At 49.1% G+C, this 25,572-nt stretch overlaps 1 protein-coding gene across 1 annotated transcript in view; it reads right to left on the bottom strand.

Moving 5' to 3' along the window:
• The window catches only part of GAS6 (growth arrest specific 6), a 43,950-nt gene extending 19,051 nt beyond the window's left edge, over window positions 1-24,899 (bottom strand). The window contains exons 1-6 of the mRNA XM_039878752.1: window positions 24,821-24,899; window positions 24,386-24,552; window positions 8,775-8,799; window positions 7,124-7,186; window positions 1,524-1,646; window positions 383-505 (exon numbers count right to left, since the gene is read on the bottom strand). Coding sequence (XP_039734686.1) covers window positions 383-505; window positions 1,524-1,646; window positions 7,124-7,186; window positions 8,775-8,799; window positions 24,386-24,552; window positions 24,821-24,899 — 580 coding nt within the window. The remainder of the gene's footprint in view (window positions 1-382; window positions 506-1,523; window positions 1,647-7,123; window positions 7,187-8,774; window positions 8,800-24,385; window positions 24,553-24,820) is intronic.
• Between the last annotated feature and the right edge of the window lie 673 nt (window positions 24,900-25,572).

The following is a 25,572-nucleotide window of genomic DNA, read 5'->3' as shown; positions in this document are numbered from 1 at the left end:
AGAAAAGCCTGCAGACTCTGGGGCACTAGAAGGAGGCCCAGCAGCCACACCCCCTCCCAGGGCAGGAGCTCCATCTCCTCAGCCGAGCCAGCCTTCTCCACAGACACGGTGAATCACCCTGTGTCGAGGTGGTGCTGGGGCAGCTCCCTGTGGCTACTGACATGCCCGGGCATGTGCTCTTTCTGCAAAACACCCCTCCTCCCTTTTTCCCTCCCATCCGGAACCAAAGGAGCCAGCCAATGCCAGCAGAGCAAATGTGACTGCCAACTTGGGCAATTCGACAACTGCAAAAGTAAAAGTGGGGAGGAGCACGGAGGAGGGCAACAGGGAGACGAGGAGAGAGACCTGGGAAAGCCTATGGGTCCTGCATCCAGGGCCTCACCTTGGCAGGTCCTGCCATCTGTGGAGAGTGAGTAGCCGCTGTAGCAGGCACAGTGGAAGCTGCCCGGCTTGTTGTAGCATATTTGGTTGCACCCCCCGTTCTGCTGGCTGCATTCGTTGACATCTGGGCACACACAGGACACAGAAGGACAGGGGAGAGTCCAGAGGTGACACACGACCCACGCGGAAATTAGTTCTGTTGCATCCACTCTCAGGTCATAGATGGGAGGGTATAAGGAGACCCTGCTGTGCTGTGGGTGGTGACAGTCCACAGTGCCCGCTCTGTGGCCATCCAAGTGTGCATGGAAGGAGGGCAGAAGTGAAAGTGCCCGAGGACAGATATGGTGGGGAAACCACAAGGCCCGAACCCAGCCTGGCCAAGCCCCACACAGGCTGAGCTGAGCCCTCGCAGACCCTCGTGGGCAGGGCCTCTAGTTCAGCTTAGCTGCCCCAAGAAGGAACATCAGGAGGTCCTGAGGTGAGACAGGGCTCTCCATCACATTTAAGGGGTCCGAGGGTCCTAACCGAGTCTTGGGGGATTTTTCTTGCAGCTTCTTTGCTGACACTGCACGACTGCAAAGTCGAGGGATGTTGGAGAGGAAATTACTCTTGTCCTTTTCAATCAATAGGGGTTGATGTCAACAGGGGCAGCCGCTTAGCTCCCATGTGGCGTTCCTACTGCCCTACAGTGGTTCTTTCCTTTGTTCTAGTCCCGCTCTCAGAGAGGAATCACCCTGCTCCTCCCTAGTTCTCCCCAGGATCTGACTAGATGGCTTCTGACTGGACAGTGCCCCTGTCCCAGGAAGCAAAAGCAGGGCCTCTTGCACAGTCTAAATGTTCTTGCTCTTGTGAGGACTTGAGGGGCTGGGGTGCCCTGTCCACTCATCTTCTCCCTTTTGGCCCAGGAGCTGAGCAGAGGCTGGCTATTGAGGGCCCTGTCATGCTTCCCCACTCCTGTCTCAGGCAGAGTGGGCCAGCATGGCTGTGTCCCCAAGTGGGGCAGGGAGGGGGTTGTGGCAGGGAGAGGCAAAAGGGAGAAGGAAGACACAGCCACTCCAGCCTGGGGGTCCCCTTGGGCAGCCCTGCAGGGGGGTCCCAATACCCACACCCTCAACTCTGTCCCATAATTGCACAGGCCTTACCTTTGTCACAGAGCCGTCCCCCCCAGCCAGCTTTGCACTGGCAGTAGAAGTTGCCCATGAGGTCTTGGCAGACTTGGGTCCCCTCCTTATTGCAGGGGTTTGGAGAGCATTGGTCAGGCAGGTCTGAGATGAAAGAAAGAAAAAATCATCCTGAACTGCTCCCAGTCAGCTAGGTGAGACCGGTCAGCTAGGAGGGACTGGTCACTGCGGGCAGGAGCACAGCCTCTCGCTGGGACCCTGGGAACACTGGCCCTTGGCAGGAGCATCTGCTGAGGCAGACCCAGGGCATCAGTGTCCCCTCTACTGGCCTGGGCTGGCCGCACAGAACCCTTGCCTCTGGGCAGGAGCAGGATCACAAAACGGGCTAGCCAGGTCCCTAGCCAGTTTCAAGAAACCCAGGTCAGCTTGGAGGGAGAAGCCACATACCCAACAGGCCAGGGGGTTGGGGTCTTGGGCCTCAGGGAGCAGGAGAGGAGAGGAGTGGGCTGGCTCAGCCCCATGAGCTCACACCTCCCAGGGAGCAGGTCAACAGACCCCTAGCTGACCCAAGGGCCTTCCAGACAGATAAGGAACACTCGTCCATCCCCAGGGGGCATTCCCACCCTCTCAGGCCAGGCCCCTTGCCCACTCAAACCCTGAGCTCATCAACCTTCACCAACATTCTCTCCACTGGGCTTGGCTGCTGCGGGAACACTGTCCCCTTTTTTTCCCAGAAATCTGCCTGCACAGGACAGAGGATTGCCCCCAGCCCCAGGCAGCACTGGCCACTCCCAAAGCTTCCCACAGTGTCTCAGGGTGGCCACGCCCAGGCCAGATTTGTTCTGACCCACTCGGTGGGAAGCCATCTGTCTGAGCTGAGCATGTCAATCACTGGCACAATTTCTCCCTGTTTTAAGGCCTGTAGTTAAGAGACTATCCCAGTGGAGTGCCTTCCAAGGGCTCTCCATGTGACGAGGAGAAGCCTCCATGAAACGGAGCCCAGAACATCACCATCACGGCTAGACTTCAAGCAGCTGAGTGCAGAGCAGCTGAAAGTTATGATTGCACCCAGAGCTCCAAGAATCCTTCCAGGGGGCCCCTGGCTGAGCCATGGTGGGCCTGGCAGGGAGGCACAGGCCATTCCGTCCACTTCTCTGCCATCGCCGCTCAATCTGAAACACTGTGTGGGTTTTCAGAACACTGTGGAGAGGCTGGACTCCAACAGGCTGAGAAAGGCTAGTGTCTGCAGACACACACAATGGCTGAGAAATTTCTGTGATGCTGGAGAAATGCTGAGCTGGCCAGGCTCAGACAGGCTCTTCCTCTCATGAGCCCACAGACATTAAACATCTCCCGGTGACTCTCTGTCATTTTCCTTTTTCTATTGTCCTCCCATCCAGAGTGGACATGCCTTATCCAGCCTCTGAACAGCATGGGGGTCCATGGCTGAGGTCCAAACTGAGGGCTAGGGCTGATTTGTTCACAGTCAGAGGTTGAGGGCATTTGGTGAATTCGCTGGTGCCTACAGTGAGTAGATTTTACCTGAAGGCAAAACTCAGCTTCTCTTTGTTTTGTTTTTAGTTAAGGGCAGCTAGGAACATTTTCCCAAAAGCTATGAAGACTGTAATCACTCAGTCCAACTGGCCATCATAAATCCCCAGGCCAGGGCAGGTGAGTGGCCAGGTAGCAGAGGGGCACCAAGGACATGCTACTTGGCCCTGGCTCAGACCAGCTACACAGACATTCTCTCTAACACCAGCATCCACTGTGATTCACACCATGTAACCAGTATTGTTTCCAAGGACCGTGTATCCACCTATAGCACTTGAATCAGGTATTATCACTCTTTTGATTTACAAAGTGAATAGCGCATCTTAGATAATGTGACAGGTGGGTAGCATTGGAGAGGCTTGTCCAACTCCTTGATAACAAAGGTTCTCCAGCTTTACCTCTCTGCCCCTGCTCCATGCAGATCTGAAGTCATCATTCATTCCACTGCCTGGTCTCTAGGAACAGGGCCACCGATTGCTGAGAGCACCAGGTCAGAGTCAGTCTTGGTATTACCACTGAGTTATTCCGTATTTCTTAAAATGACTGATGTTTCTAGCCTGACTCCAAGTTTGGGCACAGCATTTTCTCCACAGGGCTTGTTCTTGCCACCACAATTAATTCCTGGTAGAGCTGTTTTCCTGCTGCCAGCACAGGAAATAAATGATCTCTGCAACTCCTCCAGCTCACCAGAGTTCTCCGGTCACCCCTTGTTGCTGGCACAGACTCAACACTCAACTGCGTTTTGCGTAACCTCGGCCATCCACGTGGTCTGGGCTCCCCACTCCTCCAGGCATCTGCATAATCAAGTCTGAAGAACTGGAACCTGAGTCTCTCATCGTGTTTTTCTTGTGACCTCTCCATGGCACACTTCAAAGTGGGCTTGTTTTGCATGATTACAGCCAACATAACATTTGCGAGTATAGACTGAACACAGGGTTACCCTAGTAATTTTGAGACACTGCACAGTTGTGGCATGGACTATAAATGCCTTCTACTGGTAAGCAGGTAGCAACTGGGTCCAGCGATCAGAGGAATTTGGTCACGAAACGGTGTGTCACCCCTGGCTGCCTCAAGACAGCAGGTCAGCCTTGAGTCCCCATGTTGCTGCTCTGGCCACCTCTCCATGCTGCCACACTCGCTGTAACTAGGGTTACACTCTGGGGACAGAAGGGCTGGGGAGGGTGAGGTCAAGCCCGGTGCCAGGGCTGGAGAGAGGAAGGGAAGGATCTGCTTTCCTGATCTCGTCTCGGCAGGAAGGGGCTCCAAGGGAAGGAAGGTCGGGGATGCTGTGGGTGGGTGATATGTGCTGGGCGTGGCCGGTACGCAAGCCGAGATGGAATGGCTCGTTCACCTGACACCTCCCGCGACACTCGAAACAAGGTGCATACGGGCTCCCGTGGGAGGGAAGTCAGGGAGGTAGTGAGCATCTCCACTTGACATATTTGGTTAAAGATTTAAAGTTATTTCAGAAGTACACACATGCACATATGGCATAAAGCACTGGTTAACTTCGTCTGGAATTTGCCTAGAATGCCTAAACTCCTCTTAAAACACTCAAGATCCCTGGGGCTGAGGGGCCAACGCCAACTTCTACTGGGATTGTTGAAAAGATTCCCATACAACACCCTTCCCTGAAAGAACTCCATCCACTGCTACTCTTATTTACTTCTCTGTTGGAAAGTTTATCTCTAGGACAAAAAGAAGGAGGAATAAGGATTTGAGTGCCTGAGGTATCCAGCCAACTCTTGGAAATTAAGACAAACCTTTGCAGGCCCAAGGACACCCACTTAACTGGCCAGCCTGTGAAGGGTTTCCGGCTAAACTGTGCCTCCGGAGGGAAGAAGCCATTTAAGAGATAAGGGGTTTATCTTGGCCTTGAGATGGCACGTTGAAGGAAAGGGAGGAAGGAACTTGTTTTTTGCTGTGGGCTGGAATGTGAAACATCTGCTGACAGCCAACAGAATGCCTTTCTCAGGTGCATTTTGCTCCCCCTTCTCAAAATGTGAAGTAAATGACAAGTTATAACCTGGAAAACACACTCCAATGCCGGGCCCACTGTTCTGACCAAAGAAGAAGGGCCAAGGGTCTCTCCCTCACAAGGAGAATTGGGCCTGGGGCTCATCAAACACAGCCTGGCCAAATCCAAGCTGCACAAACTGATCCCGGGCCCTCCTCGTGGCGGTGCTCTGGCAAGAAGAGGGTGCTTGGGAACGAGGAAGGTTGTCAGTGAGAAAGCGCTGCCCGCCGCCCCTCCTCCCCCCACCCCCCCAGGCCTGGGGTTTGTTGAGGCTGAACACTTTGGCAACTAAAAGATGATCTCTTTGAGACCGTTGCTTTAATTTTAACAATAATTAATAACCAAAGCGCTCAGTTCTGATAAGCCGCCCGTGATCACCAAATAAGACTGTTTTTAGGAAGAAACAGACGAAAATAGTGGAAAGTTGCCTGAATTGACCCCCATGTGCACTGAGGCCTAGAAAGCGTATCTTAGAGGACCGTGTTATTTCAGAGTGACAGCGTTACAGGTCCATCTCCCCAGCAGTCTTTATAGGGTATCTCTGTAAGGATAGCAGAGCTCAAGCTTCAGAGACTTCCGTCAGCCCAGGCATCATTTGAGGTGCACAGACAGTGTCCCGGTTAAGTGCCCGAGGAGGATGCACTTGACCCACAGGGAGGGGAGGAGTGGGAAGCTTGCCCAGGATCACAGCGGGTCCTTGGCTGGACAGAGAGACCAGGCATGGGAGGCAACTTTCGAATCACTAGAAAGTGCATTTAATACATCTGGCGCAAGCAGCTGCATTAAATTTATCCTTTAAACATCAGCTTAGGAAACAACCCTGGAATTCTCCCTCCTTCCTCATCTCTTAAGCTGCCCGCCACACAGGAAGAGAGAAAGTCTCGATCCTATTAAGAAACTGTCTTTGCTAGTCAAACAATTTAAGTCACTTTAATGCCACGAAATCTCCCACATAGTAACAACATAATCTCAGAAAAAGGATAGTTTAAAATCCAGGAACTAATACAATCCGATAGATTGGAATACATACTTAAAAAAGAAGAAACCGGTTTAGCAAATTGACAACAAAAAAATTGCTAACTAAAAACAAAAAGCCAAAATGATACAAAGCTGAAACTGCTGTTATGCTTCCTTGTCTGCCTAAAGCCCCAATGAGGTCATGATTAACCCGAGAGGCTGAGGTCACAGGTTGACCCCTGGGGAGTCTGAAGACATTGGTTGATCCTGAGGGCAGGGGTTTGTTCCAGGTGTCCCTCGATGCATGGGCATGGGTTCTGGCTCTTTTGAGTTAACAGGTGTCTTTGTCCAAATAACAGGGCCCAGTCTGCTGTTCATCCACTACTGTGAGGCTGCCCAGGGGAGACAGGGGAGCTCCTGCCACACAGCAATGCTACTCCCCACTTCTCGCATTAAACTGATTATTTCTTCTGCTCATCTGGGCCAGGGCTGGCGTCTAGGATTGGGGGCAAGTCAGGTGAAGCCTGGGGCCGGCATATGGATGGAAGGGTGACCAGACACAGCAGCCCCACCGAGCCCTGGCCAGCCAGGGGCTGTGAGCAGTTCTGAGTCCGGCAAGCCTTCTAGGCTACCCCTGAAATGGTAGGTCTGATGCCAAGTGTGGGAAGAGTCCTACTATGGGGTGTGCTCTGAGCTTTAGTTTTCATTACCTGTTGAACAGGTGAGGTAAAAAAACCAACACCATGGGCTTGGTGGTGACCGATTGGCTTGTACTTTGAAGCACTCGGACCACCATCAGGCCCGGAGTCAGGCTCAGCTGAAGTGGTTATACAGTGTTATACATGGGTTACAATTCATGCAACAATTATGCCCTTGCAAAAGTTTAAATTTCATATCGTTTGCATTTCTTGCTATTCAAAACCAAAACATACTTGCATAAAAAAGAAAGTTCGGTGACAAAGGAGCGGACCTCAGGCAGGTGCTACAGCTCCTAAAGATAATGGAAATATTCAAGACACCCCCGAAAACCACAACGAAGCTTAAAGTTACCCAAACGCAAAGGGCTTTGAGGAAGACAGGAAGGAGACATACTTACTTTGAACGCATTTAACAAAATCTGGGTGTTTTGTGTATGGAGATCCATATTTACTAATGCACTCTGCAAGAGAGAAATGGATGGTGTGTCATTCTTCAATCACGGGAGACGGAACAGACTTTAGAACTAGCAGTACGGTCTCTTAGACACCTTTGGAGAAGTAGATTATTCCTATTTGCTGGGATGCTACGGTCCTCCAGCAATAACACAGTTTAGCTTTTGTTAATACACTTTAACAAAACATTTTAACACTGATCAACAGGAAAGTGTCTCCACCAAAATGGCAGATTCTATAGCCAAAGAGTGTTACACACACAACCTGCAGCGTCTCCGGTGGGTTCCTTCTGTTATTCTACAGAAGAAGCATTTGTAATATTCGGTAAGCTTTTTGACCGTTTAAACTTAAACTCCCATTTCAAGTTGACCCCTGTTTGTAAACAATGCCCTTAATTTGAAAGTCAATCTGCTTTGGAGAAAGCTCCCTCTATGCTGTCTGACATGCTAGATGGACAAAGAGTGATAATAGATGTTCCACACGGACATGGAAGTTTGGGGGGAGGCTTGGTATTTTCAGCACATGCATCCCAGGAGAATCTGCAAGTTGAACTTGTGCAGAATGGGTGCTGAGCTACTTCATCTAGTCCTTCCATAGGTCCCAACTGTTTCTCATGCCCAGGAGGACATCGACACCAGCAAAAGACAGTCCCAGGAAGGTGGGCTCATGGGATGACTGGTCATCTTTTGCCTCAGAAAACAAACCTCAGGAGTGAGGCCTGAGACCGGAAGTGGACAGATTCCCAGCATTTGAGGACCAATTACTTGTTGCCAGATATGGAGCCAGAGAAGAGGGTCTAAGAGGATATAAAGTCAGAGGAAATTTTGCTTACATGTACTTTACAAAATTATAAAAAGAGAGACTCTGGAATACATTTCTCTTGTTGTAAGTGAAATGCATTCAAAAGAAATTTTTAAATGGTATTAATTAAAGGAGCTCTTCTCAAGAGAATCCAGGGCCTCTTTTAGGTCGTCTGGGAGGTCAATGCCATTGTCCTGATAAGACTCAGCTGTCATTTGCCTTTTTCTTCTCATTCTCTCCTGAGTGTACAGTAGACTTTTCCAGAGGCCACCCTATACACAATGACATCACTGCTCAATGGCCAAGAGAGTGTTTGCTTGTACATTCCTATTGTTCAAATGAAACAAAAACATTTTTTAATGTTCTCAGTTTTGACTAATAGTATGATAAAGATTAATAAATGCAGCCCACATGAATGAAAGTTCTTTGGCACCCTCAATGATTTCAGAAGTATAGAGTCCTGAGATCCAAAAGCCTGAGAATTACTAAAGAAATCATATTTCCAAATAATGAGCTAAGCCTAGACTCAGAGAAGAGGTCTGCAAATAATGGCATTGGATTGAGGTTAACATGGATCATTCTTGATAAAAAAAAAAAAAAAAAAAAAAAAAAACCACAAACAAGTGTTTTGACCTGTGTACTCTGGATAGTTTCAAACTCACTGTGTGGTTAAGCAACCTTCCCTCCAGGAACAACTTGGTAATGAAGTTTTGACCAATTGCTTCTCTGACATATAACATATATCTCCCAGCTATGCTTTTATGACAACTAAAGGAAGCAGTGATTTAAACTTACCTAAATATCTTGGATAAAAATATTCCTGCAGAAAAAGAAAAAGGGTAACAGTTTACTGGCACAATACGAGGCTTCCTACACAGCACAATCAGCAGTTGGTTAATCAAACCTCTCCTTTCTTCCCCAACAGATAAGAACAGAGTCTCGGGGGGAGCAGGTGTTTGAGGACAGTGGAGAATTTATCAACAACTGGCAGGGTGATAACCACTCAGAAAGCCACTTCCTGCCTTGAAGATCGTGGCATGAGGAAAGGAAGCAAGAAGAGACAGTCCAGGTGGCTTCTGCAGGATGATGTTTGCAAAGCCAACAACACACTTTCCATAACCAGTAACAGAGATGTCATTTATAGTGACTTAGAAAGTGTCATTCAAAGTATCTTGTAGAAGGATGAGAAATACTGCAAGTAAAATCAAGTCTTAATCCTTTGTTGATGTCGGAGTCCTCACAGAAAAGTGGAGACCTTTGTGTGACTATCAGCACATAGGCACTGATTTGCATTTACTGTATTTGTAAAACAAAGTGGTTCTGGCTGAGGTTTGGAGAGTATAAGCAAGGAGTCCTTTTATTCATGAATGTAAATTAAGAGGTCTGCACTATACACAAAACTATCAAATAGAACTACCTGCCCCATCTCGGCCAGCAACAGGGACCAGCTGGGAAACCCTTCAGAATCATTTTGCCCCAGCCACAGACTCCAGGCCACGGCCTGGTTAAAGTAGCTCCCACCAGTGTCCACTTTGATCTCCCCCTTAGGGCCAGTCATGGAGCAGTTTGGCCCTAATTACTCCCCTTAATGGAAAAAAGTGAGTAAGCGATGGCAGCCACTAGATGTTGGGTGTCAACTGCATGATGGTGCTGTTCTGTACTTTTACATTATTTTGTTTGGTTCTCACAACCACCTCCAAGGAAGGTCTTTTTAATTAACCCATTATCATTGATGAGGAAACTGAAGCTCAACATGGGTGGTGGAATTTGACTGAGGGCATGAAACTGATAAGGACTCCCCTTGGCATACTCCATCCCAAAAGAGCGTGGATGGCTGGTAATGGTCAGAGCCAGTTTGGTGTTTCGGCTTGTGTGACAGTTGCTAAGGTGACATTCAGTGCAAATGCCACCAAGACGCCAGGTTTGGAAGTCAGAGTTATAAAGTCAGGGAGGGGGACCACCCCCCATCCCTGTTGTGAGCATTCAGAGGTCTCTGACATGCTGGTTTCATTTCTTTCTCTTGCTTTAGGTCATGGATTGGCCAATTCTGAGCACAGGAAAGACAGGCAAGGCCAGGTGCACTCTGATGAAACTTCCCCGAGCAGAGGGTGGAGGACGGTTTGCTTTCTCCTTCACTGAATGCAAGCAAATAGTGATATCTTTCTGGGTTTAGAGGGAGAACAAAACCACGGGGCTTCGTCACAAAGGGAAGGGCTTTGGTTCTGAAATAAAATATTTAGAATGGATGCAAAAGGTTTCCACTCAGATTTAGGAAACCAAGAATTAGACTAAGAAAGGACTGAAGACAATGAAAAACTATGCGGAAAGTACCCAATTATACATAACGTTACATTCCACAATTTTCTAGAAAGACATATTACATTTTTCAAAATCATGACTAGTTTACAGTTATGTATATTATAGTTTAATAACGAGTTCTACTGTTGCGAAAAAGCAATATTAATGGGAAAACTATGCTCACCTCCCTTCAGTTACCACACTCATAAGAATATGGTTTCTGAAACTACAGAGTCATAACCTGGTGATGATTTTTCTTAATTTGTGTGTTTAATTTATTTTGGGGTACAGGAAAGCCTGTGCTAATTTGCCTGGAGGAGAGATGGTAACCCTGAATAAAAGCAAAGCTAAGATGAATACACCTAAAAATGCTACACACACTCCCAAGAGAGATATTTCTAATTGTCTTTCAAAGTTCTGACCAAAGAGGCAGGCCTGTGGAAATCACCCTGAATAAAGGCGCCAAACACAGGACACAGAGCCAGTCCCATCTGCATCACAAGTTGGTCAGCTCATGTATCTCAGCCTGAGGCCCAGAGAGCCAGGGCGACTCTCATGAGCAGCACCCCACGGGGATCCAGAGAGCAGAGGCCAGAGTACAGATGGCCAGATTCAGAACCAGGGATCAGTCACATATGTGCTTACCGTCTGTCTTCTCTACCCCATGAAGAGCAAGACCTGGGTTATGGGGTTGTGTGAGGGCCAGGAGCAGGGGACAGGCAGACTAGCAGGAGGCAGGGACCACCTGGGCTGGAAATGGAGCCATTCGCACCCTGGCGATCATGTTTTTCTCAGGGATTTGCCTCTATTTTACTTAAACAGCTAAAGATAGAAGGAAGCGAGCAAAACCTCAGGCCACTAAACTGTGATCTGAAGCTCCATGAGGGGAAAGACCCAGCCTGGTGCTGACCAACCCCAGAAGGCTTTCAGGAGACATCACTGAACTGGATGGATAATGGATGGATGAATGAATGGATACCTAAAAGAGTAAATGAATGGATGGAAGAATGAGTGAATGGACAGATGAATGAATGTATGAATGGATGGTAGATGAATGAATGAGCAGGCAAACATAGGGTCCTACAATTTTTACTGAGTTGGACAAAGCACTGGATTTTTAAAAATTCAAGTATAGTTGCCATATAATATTACATTAGTTTCAAGTGCACAGTATAATGATTCAACATTTATATATCATACAATGTGATACCACACTAAGCCTAATAATCATCTGTCACCAAAAGCACCAGATTCTTAATTTTATTTATAACATAGATAAGCACCTGGGGAAAATAACTAAATCAATTCTCTCAGCATGTCTCTTTCAAAATATGAAAGTATTGATAATGATGGTTCTTCAAGCTTACAAACTGCCAACGCATTTTTAAAACGTGGATCTTACGGTTAACTGACATTTACCTAACTTTTCTTCTGCTGTTCTCTCCAAGGGCCCTACCCTTCCAGATGGTGACAGACACAGTACATGTAAGACTCAACAATTAAGCTGTCATCATTACTAGTAGAGACTGCCATGAGAGAAGCATCCTTCATGCAAAGTACACACCACATCCGTGGGAGAACGCCTGGCTCCGGAGGCTCAGGGCACTGGTCTTGGCCAGGAGTCCTCTGCTAGGGAACAACCCGACGTAAGCGGAGTTCGGCTCAGCAACGACAACAAATCCAGCCTCCTCCTCGGATGCCACCCTACTGCACTCCTATTCCAACACAAGATGCCTCTGCCCAAAGTGCCTCCAACGAGCTGAGTCCAAGGAAGAGCTTGGTTTACTTGGGTCTAAAATTAGGCCTGGCAATTTGTTCAGAAATGACGAAAGTGTTTTCCAATGAACTGACCTCCTCTGTCTGCTCCCTAATTATTCTGACACCCGGACGGTCGCCTCACTAATACGGAGAAAGCAGGAAAGGAGTACAAAGCTGGTGAAATCGTTGAGAATTCCTGTTTGTGTATAGAACTTTCCACCAGCCTCTGCCCTGCACTGACCACCAGGACCTGTCTGCCTGGTGCAGGGGTCTGTGCCCTCACAACACTCCCCGCACCATGGCAAAGGTCAAGAGCAGCAGGGAGCTACCCATTCTCCCCACCAGCAGAGTCACCAAGGACTGTCGACCCAGCCACCTACCGGCACCCCCAATGCAGGGTGGTAAGTTCTAAAATCCAGCTCCAGAAGCAGCTGGTGACTCTGAGCAAGCCTCCTCACAGGCAGCCTGCCCAGCCCGCAGTTCCAGAACCCCTTCCATAGGCCCCCCTGTGGGATCTTTCCCTGGGTCTCTTCTGAGGCTTGGGGAGGGTCTCTCCATCAAACTCAAGGTTCTGAGGACAGATTCCAAAAAATGGTCAAAAATCACATGAGCCCAATCTGTGGAAATATACCTTATCAAGACAGAAGTATCACCTGGGCTCAGTATAGAACTGATGACAGTCGCCCTCACATAGTTTATAAACAAGGACCACATGCAGCTGGGAGGGTTCTAGAACTTGGGGCTGCTCAATACCTTTAGGTACAAATCTAACTCTTTCAGCTCCTCAGAGGTGGCAATGTCCCTGAAGGATGAAGTGAAACAATGGGATGAAAGACAGCTTTCACCCTGATGCTGCCATCTACCTTTACACAACTGCCCTCGATTCCTGCCTTTTGATGCATAAATGGATTCAAGGAATGCTCACTCCCAGCACTGCTGAGACTCCACTGTGTTAATCAACATGGAATCTGCTTTGCAAGCACATCAGTGTCATTTGGCATAATTAGTTTTGGCATGGAATATCTAAGACTGCTATCTAGATTTTCACAGTGTAACAGGACTCGTACCTTACATTATAATAAATGGCGGTTATTTTTCAAACGGTAAACTAAGAATTTATGATGTCCTTTAACAAATAAATGCCCAAAATTTTGTTTCCAAACATCTTTATACTATTAGACAAAGTAGGCTGAGACTTGGGTATCACAGTAACTTTGCGTTTTGACAGGATGCATACATAAGGTCTTTTCAATGGGAAACAGTCAAAAGAATTCACTAATCCCTTGACCATAAGAGTGTCTTGCTAGCACACTTGACTTCTATGAGAAAAGCTTGTCTGAGTCATGTCAGCTTGAATGGCCATTACTGAGGCTTTTGCTTTCTAAGAGCTTGATGAACTCACAGCCACAGTCTTGCTGTTTTCAAAACAGCCCTCGAAGGCATTTCTTCATACCAATGGACAAGCGGATGCTTCCTCGATCCTGGCCATGGACCCCTAAGGGTTCTTAATCCCTGAGGCTGGCTTTACTCAGCTCTGCGCATGTTTCTCTAGCATGGCTCATACAAATCCTTCTTTCCTTCCTCCCAAATTCATTTCCTAATATTCTCCAAATCGGGTGCTGGCTTAAGCACTCCACGAGACAGAAGAAACATGAACGCCACTGCCCTCGCAGGACACCTTCCCAGGACAGGAATCACTGGGGTCCCCCAGCCCATGTCACAGATCAGGGAACCCTGGGGCCAGCCCACAAGGGGGCATGCCCCAGAGACACTGAGCAAGGCCACTGTGTTTCTCCTCATTCCTTGGACATTGAAGTGCATGTCTGTTGTTGGAGCTCTTGCTGACCAAAACCCTGGGTGTTATCACTGAGTCACAGAGATGAGAGCTGGAAGCAGCCCCTGTCACCGACTCCAGGGGCCAGCAGCAGCTGTGTGCACTCTGTGCATTTAAAAGCTGCAGACACCCCCTCCTTCCCCTGGCCATCCCCTTGTACCCAACACATACAGTGTGACAGGAACAGGGGCCTGAACCAGTGGGGCCCTCGGGAAGTGGCTATAGACCACCAGAAAGCCAAGGTTTCCAGGTCCTTTTCATAACCAGTTTTAGGACAAAACGTAAACATGTCTAGCCAACCTAAGTTGATATGTGCTCTTCCAGATGCTCAGGGCCCTGGGATGAGCAGCAGTGGCTCTCGGGGGCATGGCGACATTGGTCCTCTTGCTCTATGCCAATGACCATGTTCCCTGCAGTCTGTACCTGTCCACAGCATCATCCCTCTGCACTGCGCATATCTGCTTTTCACCTGCTATGGGCGCTCAAGAGCACCTCGACTGCAAGGAGGCAGAGCGAAGTCCTCAAGCTCCTCTACAGCAACAGCTGGGCCTAGAGACAGGGTGGAAGCCCTCCCCTCATCACCAGCTGCAGGCTGACAGGTGACTGCGTGGGCCCAGCTGTGGGAAGCAGAGGGGAGGGCTGGTCCCTCCACCAAGTACTGCATTAAAAAGTACTCACAGGTTGTGTAGGAGCAGTTGAAAAGACCCGTGTGAGACATGTGTTATGAAAAACCTCTCTGACATGGCTAATTATAGTATCTATCACCAAGCATGAACATATTCATGGGAATTAACCTCAGAAAATAGATTTGCTCCCAAATACCTCTCCCCCATGGCAGAGATTTGTAGTTGCCATCTGATGTCCCCAATTTTCCTTTTATCCTGAGTAACAGAAGTTTGGGTTTATTTAGAGCTGTAATACACCCAGCTACAAGACTGCATTCCTAGCCTCCCTTGCAAGCAGGGGTGGCCATGTGACTTTTAACCAACAAGATACGAGCAGAATGTGAAACTGAGCAAAGAGAGTTAAGAGGAGAGGGACTTTGCTTCTTTATCCTCTTTGCTAGAATGCACATGTGATGGCTGGTGCTCCATCTTATTTGGTGTGTGAGGAAACCTTAAAGACAAAGGCCACACATCAGTACAGCAGAACACAAATAAGTAATGTGAGTCCCCAGGCACGATAGAGCAGCCCTCGTCAAACTGCCTTTTATGTGAGAAAGAAATAAACTTCTATCTCCTTCTTTCCATTTTTCAAATTTATACGGTCAAAAGTATAAGGCAAGTTGAATTTGGCAAATTAGTGCAAATAGAACTAAAATGATCTGCAAAGTAAAATCATAAATTTACCAAGCATCAGGATTTCATGAATCCATAAGAATGTTTTGGGAAACCATCCATTGCATAGGCACTGATAAGTAAAGGTTTAGGCCATTAAAAGAAGAGAAAGGCCAAAAATGTCATAGAGTGACTGTTTCAAGAGAATAACCTGATTACATAAGGATTAAGAAAGGCCTGTGGGAATATGAATGAAGCCATCACACATTTTTTGTAAAAAAAAAAAATCTATAGTAAGAATTTATAGTAAGAAGAATGCTGGCTTTCTAAAAATCATTATTGTTTTTGGAAAAATTATGCCCTGCTCTTCCCCAAATTCTTACTTCAATCTGTATTTGTTCTAAAAATTTAGTGCCTAATTACATTTATAATCTAAATTTTATAAAGCATGAGATGGACTAAATCTGGTTTTACAATCGACCGTGTTATTTCTCAAGATTCATTTCTATACTTGCCGTGTAATATGGTCTTGTTTTTAAGTGGAGTCACTTTCAATGACCTCTCTTCCTGTACATGTGCTCTCCTGGCAAAGGCCTCAAAGGGATGTGAGGCTCTCACTGTCTCACTTTCCACAGCACTGGATGATCATCAACAGCTTTGCTCAGCAAACTCCTTGGTTCTCAAGGCCAAAAGCAGCGACGTCACTCACTAAGTGAGGAAGATATGCTCACAGGTAGGAGTAAAAATCAACTAAGCGCTCACTAGAGATGGGCTTAGTGGTGGGCCCTGCCTGTTAGACCAACTAGGTTCTAACTGGGGAAATGAGAGTTACATCGGTGAACCAACAGAACTTTAATTAAACTATAGCTAAGCTATCCTTACATGTGAAAAAGGAAGGCAGAGAGAGAACCAGAAATGGCAGCATAAAAAGAATTGCTGACCCTGCTGACTATGAAGGTGGAAGAAGGGCTGAGAGCCAGGGCATATGGTGCCTCTAGAAGCTGAAAAGGAGGGAATGGATTCTCCCCTGGATTCTCCAGAAGGAAGCAGCCTGGTAGACACCTTGATTTTAGCCCTTGGAGACTCATTTCGGACTTCGGACCTTCAGAACTGTAAGCTTGTGCTGATTTGTTATGGAAGCAGTCGGGAAACAACTGCACCTTCCTTCGCTTATGTCATCCTCATGGAGTCACATAAAGCAGATGCTCCCGTCTCCAACTGACAAGTGGCAGCTGAGACCTGGAGAGCTCCAGCAGTTGCCCTGGCTGCACAGCAGCCAGCCTGAGATTCAAATGCTGTCCATCTGCCAGAATCAAAGACCACGTCCCCAACATCCGCGAGCAGGGTGCTGGTGAGTAGAATTCATTCAACAATGAGCTTGGCTGGAGCAAAGGAACGGAGTGAGAAATCCAGTCTGTTCTGGGCAAGGAAGAAGCCTTTATGATCTCAGGTTCTGGGAGAGGGCACGATGCCTCGACAGGCCTGGCTGGGAGGTCTGGGCTTGATCCCAAAGCTTGCAGGGGAGAGACTATGCTCAATCACTTGGCAGCAGAAATAGAGACAGACAGAGGCCAGTTAGGGAACTGTACAGATGAGATGGAATGTCAACCTGTACAAGGATGGTGGTGGGCCATCATGGAAGTGATAACTACGAGAGAGGCCACAGGAAGAGGCCTTAAGACAAAGCCGCTGGTTACGAGCAGTGATGCAAGGGGATGGAGGAGCAGTGAGGACTTTAGACTTTCGCTCAAGGTCTGCGAGGTTGAACAGCAACACAGACCAAAATGGGGAAGGAGGAAAGAAGTCAGTATGAGGGAGGAAGAGAGAGACGAGGAAAGGAGAAGAGGAGAATGGGGTGGGAAACATCTTTGGCGGCCACCCATAGCCTGCAGGCTTACCGGTGGTGAGTGGAGCCAGCCCCCCATGACCACCTGCCCTCCTCTTTCACACCCTGGATGGCACAGGGCTGGGCTGCAAGAGAACTCGGTCACTTTAAGGAAACTGAACAGGTACCAGTGAAGAAGACACACCCACATCACAAATGCAAGGTTACACTTCTCTTTTTATACTTCTTCTGGAAAAACAAAATAATGTATTTTCTCATTATATAAAACAGCAAAATAAAATACTAAATAGAGAACAAAATTAACGATTTAGCAGTTAAAACAGCATGGAATCTGGGACAGCCGTTTGGGCAAAGGTACTTTTCTCCAGGCATCACCATCTAATGGGTGATATAGATACTTCCTTTGGACCCACACTCACCTTTGGAAAATTTCAATCACCTCAGCGTTTATATGTTAAACTTGGAGTTTAGGGACCTGAGTTCCCATCTGAGTCCTCCCACTAAAGAGCGAACTCGAGCAAGTCCCTGGATTCCTGGGACTTAGTTTCACGAGAGTGCCTAGAGCACGATGAGGCCTGAGACTCGCCACAGATATTATTGCAAAATTCTTGTTTGTTTCTGGCTCATGAAAGGGAAGTTTAAGTGCGTTTTGGTGTCTCTCTGGATCCATACTAAATCATACTGTGCAAGTGATTACTACGCATCCAGCCAAGGATAAGTGTGATATATATAAAGAATAACTCGAGAACGTGTCTGAAGACTGGCTGCGGCAAGCACACAGTGCAGACTCAGGCAACAAATTCCGACATCACGAACAGTGGATTTGCCTTTGAAGTTGAAAAGTTGCTACCCAATGAGGCATGTGGGAAGCACAAACACACATTCGTTTATGGGCCCCCTAACAACTGCTGATGGGAACCTCCTAAGACGTTCTTCCATTTCATTCTGAAGCATCGCGCTAAAGAAATGTGTGCCCACAGCAGAGGGTCCCAGGGAGGCTGCACTTGCAGCCACCAGTCGCACCAGCCATCCTGGGCAGACGGTCCCAGCCTGGCTTCAGTGGGGCCCCTGTGTGGCTGAGTGTGCGGCCACAGCAATGACCAGTGCAAGGCTGACCCCGGGAGCTGGCTGAGCCCAGCTGTGATTCTCAAGGAGTGCAAGGCTTCAAGAGGAGGTTCTCACAAAACTAGGTCTAGATGTCAGGTTTTGGGGATAGGTGTGGAAAAAAATGTATTTTATTATCATGGCACTAACACTAGAAAGAAACAAATTTCACCTACAATTTGAAAAAAAAAAAAGTCCAACAAAATAAGTATGATAATAACGAGTATGAGAGTAACATAGTACTATCTATCTTGAATACTATATTTTTAATCAATGCAATCAATCAAAGCAGATCAGTCCTTTCGTCAGAGGGAAATAAAGAACTGATGCCATTCTCAACTTTTTCCATTTCCAACTCTGCTTTAAAAATCAATTTAAAGCTTTTAATGAACTACTCTGTCAAGGTCAAAATTTACGAGCACATGCACCAAGTTTACAATGAAATCACTGGACTATAATAACCATTGAAGAGGCACAGAGTATTTCCAACATCAAATACCAACCCTCAAACCGCAACTACTCTGTGCATTACAGAAACAGCTCCCAATTTTGACCTTAGGAAAACAAGGAAAATGAAGCATGAAGAAATTCGGACATCTGCCAGTGGTACTGCAGCCTAATAACCTGGGAAGTGCTTGGAATGTCCTGGCCCCAGCCACTCGGAATCTCAAGAAACAGGCCGTTAAGTATCAACTTCTTAAAAGGGTGTTTTGTTCCTAAATAACAAAGGCAGACGTTCAGTGTTTTTCAAAATGTCTTTAATTGGTTTTCTGCAGATGTTAAGCGCACTGGCGAGGATGAGGTGTACTTTATGGAGCCTGGCCTGTTATTACGCTGGAGAGCCTGGCTCTAAGTCCCTGCAGGCTCCTGGGATTAAAAAAAAAACATACAGGTAGGTGCGGGGGCAATAAAAGGCGACAGGGTAAGGTGAGCCAGACAGGGTTTGTCTCTTGCTCAAGGCCCACTCCTGGGGGAGTGGCAGCCTGGGCTCTGGGAACCTTCGGGTGCTGGCCTTGGCCTAACCAGCTGTCTGCAGGCCTCTGAGCTGTGCAGGAGCCAACTCCGGAGAAAGCTCAACCGGTCGAACAACAGTTCAGGGACCCAGCCCTGTGACAAGCTTCCTCAGGTCTCCAGTGGCAAAAGCCCAAGTGAGAAAGGTCCCAGGAGGGAGGCCTTGGCCCATCGTGGTCAGTGGGAACAGAGCTACTTCCCCTGAGATCAGGATGTTTCCCTAGAGATTGAACCCCAAGAAAGGAACAGGGGCTGAGCCTGCACAGGGCAAGGGACCTGGGCTCGCTTCTCAATGGATCCCAAATTCACAGACAGAAGAGTATGTGCAAGTGTGTCTGTGCATGTGTGAGTGTGTGACTGTGTGTGTCTCCGTGTGTCCATGTGTCTATGTGGGCATACTGTCTGTTACTGCGCCTTTGCGTGTGTCCATATGCGTGTTATGTGTCCGAGTCTGTGTGTATATGTGGATGTGTGAGTGTGTGACTGTGTCTACGTGAGTGTCTGGGTGTGTATAGGTGTATATGTGTGTGTATTGGGGGGCTGCTGTCAGGCAGAGTGGGGGTTACGGGGCAAAGGGGTGCTGGCGGGCAGCAGCTGTCCTAAAGGTCACAGCCAAAGTGTCAACACCCAAGGGACCTGCACTGCAGAGGCAAGTCACTGGGGGTGACAAGGTCCCCCTCCTCCTCCTCCTTCACCCTGTTGCTGGGTCCCACTTCTGCTCTCATGAGACCCCTTAGGTCACCCCAAAAGGCAAGACTTGAGGGAAGGGCTTTCACCTCTGTAGGGGGTGCCCCTCTCCAAGCTGTCCCCAAAGAATCCAGGATCGCAGGAAGACAGGTGTCCTTGGAGAGCAGATGCAGTTCAAGGCATGGCCAGCAGTGGGGCTCTGAAACTCACTGTATCCCCAAACCCTCCGAGGTAGAGAACCCATCACCACCACTGGGTCCTCCCTCTTGGCCTGTGAGAGCTGGTGGGATGGGGAGTGAGGATGGAAGAGAGAGAGATGGGGGTGGAGACAAAGGGAGACAGAGACAGAGACAGACAGAAAGAGACAATGAGAGAGAAAAGTGAGAGAGAGAAAGACAGAGAGACAGAGAGATATGGGGGTGTGAGGGGCGAATACAAATGCACTTCAGCATAGGCCAGTGGTCATACTTTCTGTGAAGTCCTCAGGGTGCACCACTAGCCAGTTGCAAATATTGTAAATATTGTTGTTTGTATCTCAGATTAAACCAGGTAGTGGGGTCAAAACCTATAGCCTAGAATTTTGTTCCTACCAACAAGCGTAGCTCAGCTGCAGGGTCAGGCACCAGGTGCTGCCAAGTGGTGACATATACCTGGGCAGCAGTGGGGGTGGGGTCCTTTTATCCAGAATCCTTCTGGAAGCAAAAGATGATAACTGAGATGATGTCTTTAAGGTATTTCGAACCCACCCGCCTTAAAGATTTTAAGTAGAAAGGTCATCCTGCTGAACTAGCTTCAGTGAGCTTTCAAAAGAACTCAGGAGAACCCCTGCAAGACAGCTGGGGGATTGCCTACTCAGGGTCCTGGAAGGAGGAAAAGCAAGGAAGAGGGAAATGCCAGGAAGGAAGAATAACGCCATAAAAGGAAACAAGATAAGGAGGGAATGTAATCACCCCATGGGCCCTGGAGAGAAGGGGCAGGCATTAATAGTGGCAACAATGGGTGGCTTGGGACACTTTCCTAGGGCCCAAAAGTATGTGGGTGGGAGACCATCCGCCACTAGGAAGGAAGGTGGCCAGGATGCTTGAAAGTCATGAAGGCACCTTTCTAGCACAGGTATGTGATAACCCCAGGAATCAGGAAGAGCCACAGTGGGAACGGCTACCTGCTGAAAGGAGAAGAGCTTTGAAGGTCAGGCGCCTTCCCTACCCCCTCAAAAGAAGACAACCCAGTTTGGAAAGATCAGAAAGGAAGACCTAGAGTACACCCAACACACAGCATGTGCTCAATAAGCACAAACCTTCAAATTCCAAATTCTAGGAAGGGAGTTTGCAGCGCAAAGAGCTGGCTCCAGGTGCCCAAGTTCCCACTCTAGCTCTCCCAGCCCCGACCTGGGGCTTCCTCTACCAGGGTGCCCCCAGAGCCCCAGGAATGGGAATGGGATAGGTAGTGCTGCCTTCTCTGGAAACAGCAGTGTTGTAAACTCCACCAAAGGCAGAGCCAAAGCTGGGCAGCTGTGTGACTACAACTGGGCTAGACACGTTGAGGATAGGCTAGCTGCTTCCAGTATCCTAACCCGGTAGATAGCAAGGTGGGCCATGAAGGTGGCCCTGGCCTATGAGGACTGGCACCCCATGAGAGGATCAGGTGATCATAGTCCAAGAAATGCCAAACTCTGGTGCAGCCTTTCACATCAGTACACTGTGGCCCTCGAGGTCTTGTGACAGTCACATGGCCAGGTCCTGGGGACTTCTTGTACTAAGCAAGGTCAGTGCTCATCATCCTGGATCACTCCATCAACCTCAATCAAAAAAATGTAAAATGAGCTACATTTGAAGGCAAAGAAGAAATATTTCCTAGTGAGAGCCACAAACTTTTTGGAGCAGAGGAACTCATTGGGTATTTCATAGGACCTCCTCTTTCAAAAGTGCTGTTTTTACTAAGATATGTTTGCAATGAATTGTGTTTGAAGAGTCTCCCCACCTCCAGGGAACATGGATCTCCCCAGAGAGAGGAGATGGATGGAGCGGAAAACACAGACACATCAAAGTGGACAACTGATCTACTGGAGCAGCTGGGATTCGAATCAGCCCCATAACCCTTAACCCTGACTCCTGACCCCTAACCCTAAAGTGGCTCCTCCCAGCATTCCACACCACCTCTCAAGGAAAAGGAAAACACATCAAAGGCCAAATCCAGACAACAGAGCACACAGTCTATACAACAGTCTACACAAGATACAGGGTTCAAGTTAAAATGAAGGACTGGCATTCTAACTCATTGGGAAGGAAAACACAAGACTAACCAGTCCAACTTGGAAAGCTGATAAATAACGGAAAAAATAATTACTATTTGGGGGTGAGGTTGGGCAGTAGGACAGAGTTCTGGAAAGTTATAGAAGGCTTTGATATGAAAAGGAGTTTTACAAACCCCTGATGGGGCCAGACTGTGAGAGAGAACGCCCCCCACCCACAGCACTAAAGCAACTCAGCTGTGCCTCGGAAGGGAGGGAAGCCAAGACCTCACAGGGAATTGCCAAGTCCCTGCACAGACACACGCTAAAAGTAGAGTGGTTGCATTAAAGTTATGAGGTTGTGAACACTTTTCTCTTTTTCTTGTCCTCACTCCATACATTTGCAAATAAAGTTAAAATTACAACATAAAAGCAATTAAAATCAGAGAGGGGATTAAGATTCTGGGAAGAGTGGCACTGTGGTTAATGTGTAGTATGTCCAGACAGCAAGGGAAAGCCAGGTCAGGGTTTTTATGTCCTGGACAAGCAGGAGCTGGGGCAGAAGAGGGGCTGGTTGGGTGGGTGGCAGCCTTGTTGCTCTCAATTCTTGTCACTCGCAAGCCCCATCCCACACTTTCTGCACAAGCAAACGTCCAGGTTAGGGCATGAAGATGGAGAACACTGCACCTGTCACACAATCCCACAGCTGGGCAGTGACCTCGAGTGGCCAAGCACTCAGCCTTGCAGCTAGGACCTTCAGAAATCCTCTGCAGGGGCATGATTCATTGGGCCACCAGGATTCATCATTAAAGAAACGGGAAAACAGCGGAGCCAGAAAAGGCTGACAAACTGCTCCTGATGACAGGATTGAAACCGTGTTATTGATACTGAGGGCAGTAACACTGGAGAAAATAACCCTATCATAGCTCAGCTACAGGAACGATTAACCTCGCCAGAGAGAACTATACAAAAGAGGTCAATCATTTTAAAGCTTGTTTTCAGAAAGGGGACCTAGAAGAGATTGTCAAGTCAGCCTATCAGAAATATAAATCCAAAAGAAGCCTGCCTCCATCACACAGAGCCATTCGTTTATTGCATGTGACATTTATTTTATCCCAGAAGATTCTTTAAAAGAAAAAAAATCTGGTAGAACCAACCTCATGGCATAAATTGACAGAATTTAAGTCCACCCCATTTCTATACCATCTACTTTCCGAAGTCATTTGTCCCAGAACAGATAAACACCTAAGGCTTCCATCAGGTCCCACAGGTCATAACCACCAAATGTTCTCACACAGCTCCTGCACAGACGCCAAGTCCACACCTGGGCTGCTCCCTGCAGTCAGTTGTCCTGAATTCCCCATTCACAGGGACATTATTAATAGAAATATGTCCTGAGTCAGCTCCACCAGGCTCCTGAAGTCACTAGCTGCTTCTAAGAGAGCACCTTGCTGGAAGGGGCTGGTGTGTGTGTGTGTGTGTGTGTGTGTGTGTGTGTGTCCTTTCCTCCTTTCCATGCTGAGGTCCCCATAACCCCATTCTCCTTCCTGTGCCACCCCTTCCATATATGTTCTAGCACTATTCCCGTAATCATATTTTGGGACCAGCTGCTGCCAAGTAATCTAGCCTTCACATCTTTCCATTCCTCTTTCAGGCAAACCCTCCATCCTTCTTCATGAGGATCAAGAAGCCTGGGCAGCCCCAGCTCTCACTTCCAATCCAGCTAAGACGGAGGGGAGGTAGGAAGTTGTTTGTTTGTGTTGTTGTTGTTTTTTAATCCTGGTATTTCTTTCACATTTTAAAAACAGCCTGTATTTCATTCTGGTGGAAATGTCATATATTGTATATTTCCTTTAAGGTGGCTGCCTTCAGAGGCCTGCTCACGAAGAGAACTGCGGGGTCTCAACGAGACCCCACTTAAACGTCTGCTGCCTCCGGCTAACAGGAGCACCTGGGGGTCACCTAGAGAACAGGGGCTGAAAAGGTGCAGAGGAGGCTTGAGAGTGGGGCAAGGTCCAGCTGCCCTACATCCCTGCCCTTTCACCATTCCTGAACACCATGTCTCCGTATTTAAGAGTTCTGGGTGTGACGCGGCACGGTCCCCCAATAAAGGACTCACCTCAGCCTCCGAGAAGGGAAGTCTGAGGTTCTAGAGGAGCCCGAGGGCTCCTCACCAGGGCGCGTACGGATGGATATCCCCAGAAACGCAGTGCTGCAGGGACAGCGCTCGAGATGACCTTGCTGCCCTAACACTACGCAAGGCGGTTCCGCCCAGCCGCGGAATCCCAAGAACCCCGGCGCACACCTCCCACCTCCCTACTCTCCCAGCACCGCACCCGCGCGCGCCTTCCCCGCGCTCACCGTTTCGGGGTCGTTCTCAAACACCTCCCGGGCCTCCTCCTTGCTGCACAGTTCCTCGATACACTCCCTCTCCAGGTGGCCCTGCTTGGCCTCCTCGAAGACCTGGTAGGCGCGGCGCTGCCTGGGCCGCAGGAACTGCGCTGCCTCGCGCGCCCGCAGCATCACGGCTACCCGGACGCGGGAGGGAGGGCGAAGCGGGGAGGAGCAGCGAGAGAGCGGGGAGAGAGCGGGGACGCGCTGTCAATTCCGGCCCCGCACACTCCGTTCTCTCAGCAGCGGGACCAAGGATGCAGTGGCGGGGCGCACGGGTCGAGGAGTACGGGGACCGATTGGGGTGCGGGCACTTGCGCTGCCCATGCCCCGGGGGATAGCGGGGTCTTTGCGGGGGAGGGTCTCTTGATCCCGCCGGCGCCGCGGCCCCCGCGTGGTACTCACTGTGAGCGGAGTCCGAGGCCAGAAGGAGCAACAGCAGCGCGGTGCCCAGGGTGGCCGCGGGCCCGTGCGGCGGCGGCATGGCGAGGCCGGGGGCCAGGGGCCAGGGACGAGGACCGGGGACGGGAGCCGGGCTTACGGCCGGAAGCGCGCGCGGTCAGAGCGCCCGGGAGGCCGTAGCGAGCCGCGGGCGCCGCGGGGCGGTGGCTCCGGTCATCCTGTGCAGGCGGTTCTGAAGGTCACATCCCGGCGGCGGCGGCGGCGGCGGCGGCGGCAGCGGCAGCACCACCTCGGGCTCGCGGCCGGTCTGGGCGGAGGCGGCGGCGCTGCCGGGGGTGGCCGGGGCGGGGCTCGCGGCCGGGGGCAGGACTGGCCTCGGGGCCGCGCCGGGCGGGCGGGGCCGCCAGCTCCCACCAGCCGCCGGGCTCGAGAGCTGGTTTTCACTGCGGAGATCAAAGATTGAAAAGGGAAACAGGTCATCGGGGCGTGGTGACTTTACACGCTGGCTTAGACTAGCGCGTCCTAGAGAAGGAGTTTCTCCCTAGTCGGCGATGGAGTGTGTTAATTCGTATAAGGCGAAAGGAAAGAAGAAATAACACCAGGTACTATAGTTTGATTATTTACCAGATTTAAACGTCTTTCCCGCCCCACCACCCCCAACACAAATCTACCACATCCTTTCTGGGTTCTTCATTCTTGGGCAGTTTTCTCAAGACTTAAAACCCACCAAAGAAAAGATAAACTGAGGTCAGACT

The sequence above is a fragment of the Pteropus medius genome, unplaced genomic scaffold (assembly GCF_902729225.1).
Source record: "Pteropus medius unplaced genomic scaffold, Ma_sr-lr_union100, whole genome shotgun sequence".
Classification (NCBI taxonomy): domain Eukaryota; kingdom Metazoa; phylum Chordata; class Mammalia; order Chiroptera; family Pteropodidae; genus Pteropus; species Pteropus medius.
Note: the sequence above shows the minus strand (reverse complement) of the source record. Positions and strands in the feature narration are given on the sequence as shown.